This window comes from Heterocephalus glaber, unplaced genomic scaffold (assembly GCF_053883595.1).
Source record: "Heterocephalus glaber isolate CG9 unplaced genomic scaffold, H.glaber_assembly_v1.0 deba00001097, whole genome shotgun sequence".
Lineage (NCBI taxonomy): Eukaryota > Metazoa > Chordata > Mammalia > Rodentia > Bathyergidae > Heterocephalus > Heterocephalus glaber.
In genome coordinates, this window is record NW_028258191.1 from 293,628 (window position 1) to 308,301 (window position 14,674).

Consider the following 14,674-nt stretch of genomic DNA (forward strand, 5'->3'; position numbering starts at 1 on the left):
CATTACATCTTCATGCCTCTTACATTGCTGATTTGCAAGGCATTGATTTGGGCCTGCAGCATGACTGGAGTATCTGAAGGGATGGAGATGTTGGTTTTATCTTTGTTCCAGGCATCTTGATACAGCTTCTGTAGAGAGAAAAAAATTGTCACTTTAATTCAGTGATAGAGAATGAATATTTGAAATACTAAGCCTTAGCAATTGCTTTGTCTGAAAAAAATGTCCCTATAAATGCTTATTTATTTGGCTAGACAATAATGCACAGATATTTGGTCAAACATTATTCTGAATGTTTCTGTGAAGGTACTTTTCAGACGCAATTAACACTTAAGTCACGGACATAAAGCAAAGTACTCTCCTCAGTGTGAGTGGGCCTCATCCAATCAGTTGAAAGAAAGCCTTAATACCTGACCTCTCCAAGCCAAGAAGAAATTCTGCTAGCAGGCTGACTTTGAGCTTGAACTGCAGCTCTTCCCTGGATTTCTAACCTGCTGGCCTACCTGGCAGATTTTTGACTTACCAGGCTGAGCAATTACACGAATCAATTCTTTAAAATCTCAGTCTCTCTCCCTCTCCTTCCCTCTCTTTCTATTTATATGTACAGTATAAGGTGTGACTAAGGCATACAATGAATGTATAAATTTAAAAAATTATTACAGTAAAAGACACACTGCCATTAACCCCTCCTCAGAATACCCCCCACCTCCTTGCTTTGAACACAATTATTCCATCATTCTTGCCACTTTCTGAAGCAGTTCTGGAAGTCCTCTTTCATGAGCGTCTTTAGTTGCACTGTTGTGGCTGCCTCAGTGATCTGAATAGATTCAAAATGGTTACCTTTTATGGGCATTTTGACTTTGGGGAAGAGCCGGAAGTTGCACAGTGCCAGATTCAGTGAATAAGATGGATGAGGATATATGATACCATTTTTATAAGCCTACCTTTCCATTGGATGGTACTCAGTAGCAGCCACATTCACTGTATGTTTGATCACACCTCAGAAAGGCACTCACAAAAGAAGACTTTCAGAACTGCTTCAGAAAGTGGCAAGAGGATATGATGAGGAGGACTAATTACAATGTGTCTTTCACTATAATGAATTTTTAATGACTTAAACATTCACTGTGTATTTTTAGTCATCCCTTGTACACCCTAATGAATCTGTTTTTCTAAGGAATCCACACCCATACAATGTTATAACATTTATTACATGGTATTATGTCGCATATCTTGGTATTAATAGGAAGTAAATATTTATTTCCCTGAATTACCATGGAGTGATATTTTTCATTTTAATGTTTCAAAGTATGCATGGGAGGGTAAAGGCACATTGCATTTGTCAGAATTCTACTTTGCGTGTATTCACTGCTAGTCAGACTTTTGGAATTGCACCCATCAACATAGTTGTTTGAAGAGAGTAATCTACTTGCTTGGTTTCACTGCCATATCTGAATATGGAGTCCAGGAAAATAAAAGCTTGTTAGTAAGCTAGTGCTTACTTCACTCATTTGCAGAGAGTTGGTTTTTGCCAGGACAATTTCTGGAGTGTCCACAATGCAGGTAAATTTCAAGGCTTCTCGTGGCGTCCTGTAGAGCCTTTCATTCACCAGATCCTGAGCACCCTTGACTCTGGTCATTTCTACAGAGCCTTCTGGCATCCAGCCAATGCCACGCAGCCATTCCAGGTCTGCTTTGTACACATTCTGCAAAGATGTTAGAAAAAAATGTTGTTCCACATGTTAGACATCTCATTCCTAAGCTGCAAAATAAAGTACTTGGGGTTGCACTGGAGATAGTAAGACAGTAAGACAGTAAGACCCAAGATCTTATATGACTTGAGATTTTTAATATTGATGGCAGAAGTAATTTGTAGAAGCATAATTTATATTAGCTATGAATATAATTAATAATGAATTCTATGATATAATTGACATTTCAAAAAATTTCATACTTGAAAAAATTTTAAAGGGAAATGTTGTTGAATCTCAGTCCATTTTAATCTTGTAATAACTGAACCAATGAAATAGTGTGCAGAATTTTAGATTTAGCAAAGCAATGGCAATTTAAAAAACTTACATGTTTTATATTCTCATTGCTAGAAATTACAAATGACATAAAGAAAACAGTTTGGAATCAAGGCCAGGAAATAAAGGACATGACCTCAGTAGGGCTCTTCATCTCTGTAGTTTGCTTCCTGTGATATAACTCTGAATATGGGTTTTGTATTGAATAAAATGAATGGTGCCCTGCGCCCATCCAGGTTACGCAGATATATGGGTCTGCCCTCAAAGGAACTGACTGGAAAATGAACAAATCTATGCCTTTCCATTTTTGCCTTTCCACCGTTCATGGTACATACATTACTCTGCAGATCGTAGGCCTTCTTTGCTTGGATAACATCATTTTGGTCAGGTAAGCACGTCCAGTTATGCAGGTAGTTGCGATAATCAATATCACTGACCAAAGTCTGACATTTCTTGGCCAGCAAGATGCCCAACATGTCCACTGGGCTACTGAACTTAGTCTTCCACTTCTGGAATTCCTTCTTGTATTCCCTGTCACTGTGGATCTTCCCTGCATGTATAGCACACATAATCCTGGGATCATCTTCAATGCTTTGGGCTCCAATGTGGTGGCCTTTCTGTTTCTCATATGCTTCCTTGTATTTGTACTAAAATGACAGAAATATAGGCTTAGAAATCCAGTTTTAGGACCATGCTCATGCTGACAATTACAAGCAACATGAAATGGACAAGAATTTCATACCTCAAACCTTTTGACACTTCAGAACAAATGTAAATATATATTTACAGACAGGGTCTCTATATATTTAGAGACAGAGTCTCATTATGTAGTTCAGGCTGGCCTTGAACTCACTATATAGCTCAGGTTGGCCTTGAACTCCTGGTGGTCCTCCTGCCTCAGCTTCCCAAGTGCTGGGATTACAGATGTGCACCACCATGCCTGCCTCTGAACACTTTTATACTAACCTTTCATATTATCATAAAAATAACTATAATTATGTTCTTCATTGGTCGGGACCTTTTTCTACAGCAACTCTAATTCAAAAACTGTATTTTTCTTCTCTGTGATAACCAAGAGAAAATTCTTGCAAGGCAGGAAGCAAGCCTGGGGAATACATGTGGAAGCAATTGCAAGTGTGGCCCATCAGTTTGCCTAACACTGTGGGGACCAAGGGAGTAGACAGAAGCACTCACATCACTGGCGATGTCCCTGGAGGCCTTGGCAATTTTGATGGAAATAGCATCTTGTCTCAGATCATAGTCCTTCATCTTTGATTCATCCCATCCTTTGGTATAAAGTTTCTAAGCAGAGGATGGAACACAACAGAAAATAAAGGGCTGGGGATTTAGTTCAGTGGTGCTGAACCTGCCTCGCAAGTGCAAGGTCCTGAGTTCTCTCCCCAGTAATGGAAAACAAAAACAGAAACAAAACTAAAAACAGAAAGTAAAATTGTTTTAGAAAATTTAGTAGGCCAGTGCCAAAGAAGGAATTTTCAAAGTGGAAGAAACATTTTAGTGACTTCTATCAAGGTTTAAACAACAATCCGAAAAGCTCTTACTTGGCTAATATTGGCAGAATTGCTCTTGGCCAGCAGGATTTCTGGGGTGTCTGGCATCACATGGATGGAGGTTTTGTCAGCATCCCAAGCTTCTGTGTACAAATGCTACGGAGGGTAGGGCGGAAGAGACTCTTTGGTTAAAGCCAGCCATGTTGCAGTTATTTTCAAATTTAACTCACATTTAATTATAAAATAGGTCCTTTCCAGGTTACTTGGAGGTGAGGGAAGCAAAAGGGGAGTGGAGAGTAAATCAAGGGACTATTCAAACAGCTATACACTAGTTTCATAGCTAATGTGAAGCAACATAATGGTCTAATTATTAGTTTCTTTCATCCAGTGAATCACAAACTTACTCTTAGGATGTCTAAAGACGGAGCTTGGTTACAGAGCTATGATACAGTAGAAATCTCTAGATGCCAGAGTCAATCTCAAGTTCAATCTCAAGTTCAAACTATTTCCAAGCCATGTGATCTTGAGAAAGATACATAGCTCCTCATATTTCTCATTTCAGAATGGGTGATAATCATGCCTTTTGTATTGAGTATTTTTAATTAATATAATATGCAAAATACCTGGGTCGTAGGAGGTCTTCAGTGATTTTTTTGAGGGGATTGTTTTCTATTGTTGATGTCTTTGTGATGATTGTTGGTGAGAATGATATTATATAGTTTCTGGGGTTTTATATAGCAAACTCTGGAGTTTGCAATCTGAGAGCAGACATTTTCTATTCTGCCCTAAGCATTCAATTTCACTACCTGAATGATATGAAGATTTCTGGGCAGGGGTGGGAGAATTCAGTTCAGTTCAGTTTACAGTGTGCACACTAAGAGCCTACTCACTGCATAAAGAATAAATGGATAGAATTCTGATGGAAAAAAGTGATCACTTATTTGTGTAATAAAACTGAAAGCAACAATAGCAGCTTTCCTTCAAAACTGGATTTCTACAGTCTGAGATGAGAGAGCAAATCAGGCAACTAACTTGAGCTGCATATTAGTGCTGCTGTGAAATGCTGTGTGTGGTGTGGATAGGGAAAAACCAACATACTGGGTAGGCTCTGCATAAAGAAGGTAATGCTGATTGATGTCTTGGGTTGGCTGGTAGCTCAGGAGGGGGTGTGTGTTACTCTAGGGAACTGGTGCCAGGCTACGTTTTCACGTGCACACGGAGAATTAGAGGCCTGTGTTGAGCAGGCCAGAGACAGCCAATGACAGTTCACGCAGACGCTCTGCTGCAGGCCTGTAGGAGGACCAGGCCCATTCCCTCTCCTTTCTGTGGAGACCCATCAGAGCAATTTTTACCTTACGAGATGAGTCCACGACAGGTATGCCTCTGACAATGCAAACAGCTGAGGACTCACCTTGCTCATTGTGAGGGCGTTGTTCTTTGCTAGGACCATTTCCGGGGTGTCTGTAATGCACGTGAATTTGAGCTGGTCTGCAGGCTGGCGGTACTTCCTGTCACTCAGGATTTCCCCAGCTCTCTTCACCTTCTCGACCTCCACAGAGCCAATGGGAACCCATCCGATGCCTCTCAGCCACTCAAGGTCAGCCTTGTAAACAGCCTGAAAATGAAATGATACTGAATATTTATAGATATCGCCTATTCATTTTGATGTCTGATCTTGACTTAACACATACTGAAACTTATTTATATAAATTTTAGGAAGATGCACAAGCTTGCCTTATTTTGTTTAGAATGGCCGATCAAATGCCTTATCTGTGAGGGCAGCCAATATTTGCTGTTTTAAAGACCCACAAAATCTATTTAATAGTATGTGATTTCAGTGATACAAAACTACTTGGAGGAAATTACTGCCTGTCTCCTCCTATTTATTCTCTGGTTCCATTGCCCAAGCCTCCATGTGTGGGAGGTAAGAGTCTTAGAATGTGGTGCCTCCCTTATTGAGCAGTGGCCTTACAGCTACTCATGTGCTTTACCAAGGGATGTACACTACCACGTGGCCGCCTGTGAATTAACGTTTTCTGGGGACAAGAAGAACGTCATCTTGGTTCATACAATTCTATGTGCACGTTTCTAAGTCAAAGAACTCATATCTTCTTACTCTTATTTATCTTAAGTCCCTTTTCTTTTTTTTTTCCTGCTCCCCCAATTCTTTTTTTTTTTTGACTGTTTCAAAATTTTATTTATTTTTTTCCCTTAAATTCTTTTATTGGTACATTTTAGGTATACAATACTTTTTCATTTATCTTTGGGTGTTTGTACCTGTACATGATGTATCTTGGTTCCTATTTTTTCCCCATTACCTGTGCACCCTTCACCCCCTCCACACCCTTCCTTATTTACATAGACATCATTTCCATTTATTTTTTCTTTTCTCATAGTTTTTCCTTTCCATTCTTTCCTTTCCCCTTCCCCTCCCACCACCCCTACCCCTTTGGACCTTTTCCTATTTCAAAGTATCAATTATTAGTTATTAATTCTTTTAGTCCTTATTTACACTCTCAGTTTCTCACACTAGAGAAACTATTCAGTATTTACATGTGTGTCTTATTTATTTCACTTAAGAGTATGGCCTCGATATGCATCCATTTAGCTATAAATGACTCTAGTTTCTCATTCTTTATGGCTGAGTAGTACTCCATTTTATAAAAAAAGCACATCTTCTTTATCCAGTTTCCAGTTGATGGGCACTTGGGCTGTTTCCAAGCTTTAGCTATTACAAACTGTGCCACTATGAACATGGGTGGACATATATCGCTGTGGTATGATTCTTTTAATTCTTTTGGGAAGATACCCAGCAGGGGAATGGCTGGGTCAAATGGAACCTCCAGCCCTAGTTCTTTGAGGTATTTCCACCCTGATTTCCATAGTGATCACACCAGTCTGCACTCCCACCAACAATGGAGAAGGGTTCCTTTTTCTCCACACCCCCACCAGCATTTGTTACTGGTTGATTTCTTGATAGCAGCCACTCTTTCTGGGGTGAGGTGGAATCTCAGTGTTGTTTTCATCTGCATCTCTGGAATGACCAGTGATGTTGAACATTTTTTCATATATTTATTTGCTGCTTTTATTAAGTCCCTTTTCTTGTCTTAAAATTTAACTAAAAAAGACATTTTATCTTTTCATTTTTCTTCCTCGAATTTAAATAATCAGTTATAGGAGAATTTTTCTTGTAAGTAAGGGTAACAATTCTTTTTGTTTTTATGACTTTTTGGAACTTTAAAAATAATTCCATGGCTTTTTATCATTCTTCCAAAAGTTACTGTTTAGTCAGAGCCAGATCAAAGTAGGAGCTACAGTACCAACAAGCTTATGTGTGTCCCCAAACAACAATCTACTGGCAGACAGAAACAAAACAAACAAACACAAAAATGTGCCCAACAGCCAGGCACAGTGGTGCCACCTGTAATCTCAGCACCCTGAGAGCCTGAGGTAGGAGGATTGATAGTTTGAGCCCAGCATGGTCAACTTAGAGATTTAGCAAGACCCTGTCGAACTAGAGCTGAAGACCCTGGATTCAATCTTCAGAACAACAAAAGATCACCTAACATATTTCTAGGGAGCAGTTGTTTATTTTAATTCTCAGAAAAATTATCAAAACATGTACGATTCATTTCTAAACTTTCATTCACAAGTTATAATAGATACTTCCTATAAGTTAAGAAATAGAAGTCAGTAAAATGATGAAATCAATTCATTTGAAAAATCAGCTTGCTTTACTCATCACTTTACTCATTAACTATTAACTGAAATATAGCATTTCATTAATTAAAAGTATAGGCAATGGATTGTAGTAGTAGTAACACTAACTGTGACTTTTTAAGCAACACATACGACTTTGTAGGCAATAGATATCACAAGTATTTCATGTATTGTTACAGTTATTGAAGATATATTAACATAAATTTATGCACATCACTTCTTTAAAAATTAGTTATCATACCACATACCTAGTTATTATACCTGTGGTTGCCATTATTTAATGTTAATTAAAAGCATGTATATTATTACATCACAGATTTGACTTAATATTTTCACAATCATATGTCAATGTGAGGGAAAGTGTTGATTTTACCAGATGACCAAAAGATTCCATGACAAAAAATTTAGAACCCCCTTTTTAAGGCCTTTAAACAGATAGCTGAAGAATATTAACCCACTCACATCACTCTGAAGGTTGTAGGCCTTCCGAGCCTGAATGACGTCATTCTGATCTGGCAGGCAAATCCACTCGTGTAGAGGATGCTTGTAGTCTATGTCGCTTACGAGGATCTGGCACTTCTTGGCCAGCACCACCCCTAGCATGTCCACTGGGCTGCTGAACTTGGTCTTCCACTTCTCAAAGTCCTTCTTGTACTCCCTGTCACTCTGGATCTTGGCCGCATGGATGGACCACATCATCTTGGGGTCGTCTTTAATGTTCCGTGCGCCAATGTGGTGACCGAGCTGTTTGCGGTAGCCTTCCTTGTACTTGTACTGAAGAAAGAAAAGGAATGGGAGTCTAATTAGAAGGACACACAGTATTTATTTTTCATTTTCCCCACTACTATCATGAAGGAGAAAAGTGAATGCCAACAACATTTTGTGAAATAGAAGCCTGAAGATCCTATCACAAGTAGGTGACAGGGCTGAGACTACAGAGCTTCTCGCCCCAAAATATTTTCCCTTTCTCTAAACTACATTGCCTAGTGTACATGTGATTCCTGAACAAGTAAAAGTAAAACATCTATGCAATCTAGTGGAGCATCCACTTAAAGACATGGTCATTGATTCTAAAAATTTTTGGCATTAAGAATACTTTAAAATATTTCCCTTGTTATTAGATTTCCTTCTTTCTTTCTTTCCTTCCTTCCTTTCTTCCCCCTCCTCCCCCAAGTCCTGGGAATTTAACCCAGGGCCTTCACACTGAGCTTTTTATATTTTTTCCCAGCCCTTTTTATATTTTTTATTTTGAAACAGAGTTTCACTAAATCACCCAAGCATCAGGCTCAAATTTGCAATCCTCCTGCTTCCATCTCACAGAGTACTGGGATTGCAGGAATGTACCACCATACCCAGGCTCTCTGGGTTAGAATTTATACTGAATTCCTTAATTAAGAATATGTGCTACATTTAGGTAGCGTTTAATGTGTCTCGAGGAAATAACTTCACATATTAGCCTGTCAGCACCACTGAACTTTCCCCAGGGAAGAGTTGTACCTTGGGGTTAAGATTCTATCTACTTTTAAAACTCAAGAACAACATTAAATCATGGTTCATTTTACCACGACACAGTCATTGTATGGGCTTCTCCGGCTTGGCAACTGGAAAATGGTTTGAAAACAGAAGGGATGAAGCAGAAATCTAAGGCAGAGGATCCATCTAGAAGTCTGGATTTGTGTCCTTAGGAAGCCTGGTACACAGTGAGGACATGGATACCCTCAGGAGGTCTCACGTGAAAAAAAGTAGAGAAAAGGCGAAGGGGTGCTAAGAAAGAGCTTCACTCCCTTCAGTTTGCTCTTGTGTCCTGTAAGGGGCCTCTTAGTAAGGGAACCTCTCTGTTAGTTACAAAGGATGAAACAAAATCCTAAACCACATCCATTGTCTTGTCTTCCAGGAATAGTAAGAAAGAGTTCTCATTTGTATCAGTTGATTTAGCTGTGGTATCAACCTCTTTAATGTTATAAACGTGTGGGCTAGATAGTGCTCAATTGCTGAAGCTCAAAAATAAAGCAGGTTTAGGGCCAGGGATTTAGCTCAGTGGTTCCACCACCTCCCTTGAAAGCTGAAGGTCCCAAGTTTCATCCCTGGTCCCTGGTACCAAAAATAATAATAATAATAATAATAATAATAATAATAATAATAATAATAATAAAGCAGGTTTTGGTTTTGGGGTGGTTTTTTTTGAGACAAGGTTCAGGTTGTCCTTAAACTCGCTGTGCAGTCCAGGCTGGCCTCAAACTCACAATCCTCCTGCTTCTACCTTCTAAATGTTGATATTTCAGGCTTGTGCCATGATGCCCAGCTAAAATATTTATTTTTAAAAATATGTATTTATCTTTGACTGATTAACAGATATTATGGAGATAGTATTTAATGCCTTCCTTTCTTCCTTCTTTTCTTTTTTAAAAATTTACAACTTTGTATATGAGGGAATCACTAAAGGGAATTGAGACTTACAGGGACAACTGAAGTTCTGGAAAGAAAAACTCAAATAACTTTCATTTGCCAATTCCTTTGGGTAAGAAAGGCTTCTTTCAAAAATATTAACTTACATCACTGGCAATGTCTCTTGAAGCCTTGGCTGCTTGGATTGGAATAGCATCCAGGCGCAAGTCATAGCCCTCCTTCTTGGACTCTTCCAAAGCAAGTTTATAGAGTTTCTGTGGAAAAGAGAGTCAATAGTCATTGTTGTTAAATTTTACTGACACAAATTCACAAAATCAAGAACTCAGGTGGGTTTATAAGTAACTATGTTTCATGGTGCTCATGGATATTAAGAAATGAACTTCAGAATTTATTGACTGATAAATTTCAAGAGTTTGGAGGAAACCAGTATTTGATTGAAAAATTTTTATTTTGCCAAACAAGCACATGTAAAAAGTAACTATTTACCATTGCCACCATACCATAAAAAGAAAGGCCATCTTAATACTAAAGAAGGAAAAGAATAAGAATGGTGTTTAAAAATGGAATATATTTGATTTCATGAAAAACACAGTGTATTGTCCTTATTTTTTCTCACTTTGCTGTGAACTGTCATCAAGGACCATGGGTTCTGGGCTCATTTCTCTTATGAAACAATTGTTCCTAATAGAGAGGGCTTAAAAAGTGCTTGCAAACAACACTAAATTATACCAGCACACACTGAAGCAGCAAAATAATACCAGGCATAATAACTCACTGAGTTATAATTTCATGCCTATTCATTATAGCTATTGAATAAAATATAGTTGGACCTCAGTATCCAGGAGGGATTTGTTCCAGGAATCTCTTTCCCAATCCCAATATCAAAATCCTTTGATGCTTAAGCCCCTTACCTCAAATGGCACAAATTTGTTTATAACCTATGCGCTTTCTCCTGTGTATTTGATCTCTAGATTACATATAATATTTAATGTAATGTAAATACTACATAAATAGTTGTTATATGCTTTTGGTTGGAGAATAATAATAAGAATAATGCCTATCTGTACTAGGTACAGACGCAATTATTAAATAAAATCTTTTTGATCCATGGTTGATTGACTCTGCAGATGTGGAACCCACAGATATGGAGGGCCAGCTGTGACGACCTGCAGAGGAAGGCTGTAAGTGTGCAGTGACTACCAGGATAGTTTTTCATGTGTACTCCCCTGTCAGCCTGTAACAGAACACTGGGCTCCTCTGTGGACTCAGCACATGGCCCAAAACTGAATCGATAGTGAACTCTTCTCCTGACACTGTCTGTTTGTAGTATGCATAAAGAATTAGTCAGGACATTTCACTGAGGAAACAGTTGCAGCAGGGCACTTTTGCCCTGCTGTTCATTGCAAGAGCAACAGTTTACTCACGTCACTGTAGTTTATTCGGTTGAGTTTGGCTAGCATGATTTCTGGTGTATCAGGCATGACATGGATTGTTTTCTTGTCATTTTCCCAGGCTTCAATATATAAGCGCTATTAAGAAATGAAAAAACTCTGTTGGTGTTCACAGCCATTTTTCCTTTTGATTATATGCCAGTCATTTCTGTTGTATACAATTTAGAAGTAAATTATTAAATTTGTATAAATTCCTTTTATTTCCAGTATTGGAGATGGAACCCAGGGCCTCTGAGTTGAGCTACCTCTTTTTCATTTTTCATTTTGAGACACAAGTCATTTTAAATTGTTATCTCACTAAGTTATCTTAAATTGCCCAGGTTAGGCAACCTTCTTCCAATCTCCCTGTCTCAGACTCCCAGAATAATGGAATTACAGATGTGGGCCACCATACTTGGCTCACCTTTGTATTTTATTAAAATCCTTCAAAAATTTAATTCTTTAATTATTAAAGAATTATGGATTTGTGACAACATAGTATTTTTAACATAAGTTTAATATTTTGAAGTATCACTAAGTAACTATGGTATCATGATAGAAAAATAATTTTAAGAAGTTATCATAAATCTTATAGTAATTGTTGAAATGTAATAATGAGTCAGTATCCTTCCCCTGTTCCATGATAACTTCTGATAGCTAACAGTAAGGACTGAAGACTCACCTTATTCATGTTTATCGCATTATTCTTTGCCAACACCTGCTCCGGAGAGTCGGTAACACTGGTAAATTTTAATGCATCTGGACGCTGGCGGTAGATGTTATCACTCAGTATCTCTGTGGCCCTCTTGGCTTTAAGAACTTCCAAGGAACCAATTGGAACCCAGCCAATGCCTTTCATCCACTCAAGGTCTGACTTATAAATATTCTGAAGATCAACATAAAAAAATGTATGCACTAGTGTTTCAGATTTACAGCCACAAAATAGGTCATACTAGGAAAATAAAAAGTGCTGATGAATAGATAAAGCTCCCAGCATAGTCAATCATTTGCACATATTATTGAAACCCAAGTGCATTTTTTTCCTCAGTTCATTTTTGAGCACAGAACATTATACAAATATCAATGAAAAACATTTTTAAAAAGACATGGTCTTGCTTTGAGAGTTTTACAAAATTTTCACGCCAAAGCAGGGCATCTTTAGCCTTTGAAAATGTACTCTAATAGCTCCAATACACACTCAAGACCGATGGTGTATGAGTATTGGAAACATAAAACTCCTGCCTTCATTTCCAACTTCAAAAACCACAAAATATCAAATGTGTGAAGGAAATCTGATATAAAGATATTAGATGTTTACCTAATGATTTTATTTTACCCTCAATAAGATATGCTAAATTTTAATAAGTATTAGATGATTGATTTTGCAAAATACAAGAATATTCTAGAATTTTGTCAGCAAATGTAAAATATGAATATTTATTAAAATAATTTGGTACGGTACACTTTTCCTCCCAGTCTCTCTAACTACCCTCTGTGAACACGACTTGCTCTTCAGCCTAATGTTGATAGTGATCAATTTTAGAGACCCCAGTTTCATCTGATTCAGACAAAGGCAACTCAAAGTGCTAGGAAGATACATATGAGCATAGAATTGATAATATTTATTTCTTCTTTTATGTATAACTTTCGGAGAAGAAAAATTGTGAAACAAATTGTAGTACTTGTAATGGGAAACTCCTTTCAGATATTCAACTGTATACTGTTTGAAATACACAGATTTCAGTACACAGACACAATCGGAACCCACGGCCACATTCCAGATCTGCTTTTAACATGCAGACCCAATGTCAGGATACTCACATCACTCTGGAGGTCATAGGCTTTTCGTGCCTGAATGACATCATTCTGGTCAGGCAGGCAGGTCCACTCATGCAGAAGATGTTTGTAATCCACATCACTGACCAAGGTCTGACACTTCTTGGCCAAAACAATACCCAACATGTCCACTGGGCTGCTGTATCTTGTCTTGTATTTCTCAAATTCTTTCTTGTACTCACGGTCACTCTGCATTTTGGCAACGTGAACGGACCACATCATCTTGGGGTCGTCATCTATCGCTCGGGCGCCAATGTGGTGACCCAACTGCTTACGATAGCCTTCTTTGTATTTGTACTGAAAGAGAACCCAGGACATAAGGAGGAGGCACTGAGGGCTCTTTGCTGCTGCTCTTTCAGGGTTGGGGGTGTTGTTCTGTGAAATCCTTCAGAAACGGGGTTTTCTTTAACAAGCCACTGCGATGTTACACACAAGGCAGGCTTTCTCCTGAAGAGAGTGTTGTTTCATTGGCACCTACCTCTCCACAAAACTCCATGACAGTTCCTTTATGTATATCAAAGGATGAGCCCATTGATGGTGGCAAGGAATGACAGCGCCTCAGAAGTCATGTGAACAAGCCCACCTGACAGCACTCCTGGGTGAATGTTTACATTGTTCATTACAATCTTTATCGTGGGAGTCAGAGAAATAGTTTCCTTTTTTCAAGAATAATCCAGTGGGGTGGCTTAAAAATGGGCACTTTCTGTTACTTAATGGGTATAGAGTTTCAGTTTTGCAAAATGAAAATGTATCTGTTGCACAATATGAATAGGATGAACACCAAATTTTATACTTGAAAATGCTCAAGATGGTAAGTTTTATGAATTTTTTTTGCCATGAAAATATAAAAAAAATGGATAATTTTTCTACTTTTGGATAACTTTTTTAGATGGCTACAAATCTGATGTCTTCATTTTTGAGGGTTTGGAAATATTAGTTCTGTGGACCTCACAGCAAGGAGAATTTTAGGCTTTTTGTTATTCAATGCCTGCCCCCCATTCCTGTGTGGTGAACTCAGTTAAGCCTAATTCTTTTCTGTCATCTTTGCCTTGAGTGTATCCCAAGGAGAACTCATGAGGTTTTAGGAGTATCTCAATATATGCCCACCTGTCTTTACGTGACGTATTCATTCCTACTAAGCAAAGGCCAACAGACAAGAGGGAAAGAAACCACACCCCGTAATAGATTTTGACAGTATGATGATACTGTGATCTAGGCTGTTCCTCCTGTCTCAGCCTCAATTTATGTGTTTGTCCAGTGGAGGGAGTTAAGGTCCATAATGACTGGGGACTTCTAGCTCTACTCCAGTAATGTGATTCCCCACGGATGTGGTTGGCCTGAGGTAATCAATCTGAGGACTAGATCAGCTCTTACATCACTGGCAATATCCCGAGAGGCCTTGGCAGCCACAATGGGGATGGCATCACTTCTTAAGTCATAGCCTTCTTTCTTGGCTTCTTCCACGGCCTGGCGATAGAGGCTCTGAGGAAAAAAGTAGTAGTTGTTAGGCACAGAACTCACATTCGATCTAAAACTGTATTTTTGTCAAGGAATATTACTTTTGGATATAGAAGTTTACTGGTACATAAAAAACCAACTTTTACCTTCTGTTTTTCTAAACTATCAAATTAAAAGGAAATTTCATGTTCAGCGTTTTAACATCACAACTCCTAGCACAAACCCTTACACACTTTATACTTCAATGTGTTTAGATTGTTCAGAATTTGCTTTTTTCATGAAACAATTTAGA

The 14,674-nt window shown here is 38.3% G+C and overlaps 1 protein-coding gene across 39 annotated transcripts in view; it reads right to left on the minus strand.

The window, feature by feature from the left end:
- The window catches only part of Neb (nebulin), a 227,134-nt gene that overhangs the window by 96,555 nt on the left and 115,905 nt on the right, over positions 1-14,674 (minus strand). For all 39 annotated transcript variants that reach the window (XM_087209962.1, XM_087209988.1, XM_087209985.1 and 36 more), the window contains 12 exons: positions 14,299-14,406; positions 12,910-13,221; positions 11,771-11,974; positions 11,083-11,187; positions 9,805-9,912; positions 7,715-8,026; positions 4,944-5,147; positions 3,584-3,688; positions 3,219-3,326; positions 2,360-2,671; positions 1,500-1,703; positions 24-128 (listed from right to left, as the gene is read on the minus strand). In XM_087209962.1, coding sequence (XP_087066088.1) covers positions 24-128; positions 1,500-1,703; positions 2,360-2,671; positions 3,219-3,326; positions 3,584-3,688; positions 4,944-5,147; positions 7,715-8,026; positions 9,805-9,912; positions 11,083-11,187; positions 11,771-11,974; positions 12,910-13,221; positions 14,299-14,406 — 2,187 coding nt within the window. The remainder of the gene's footprint in view (positions 1-23; positions 129-1,499; positions 1,704-2,359; positions 2,672-3,218; positions 3,327-3,583; positions 3,689-4,943; positions 5,148-7,714; positions 8,027-9,804; positions 9,913-11,082; positions 11,188-11,770; positions 11,975-12,909; positions 13,222-14,298; positions 14,407-14,674) is intronic.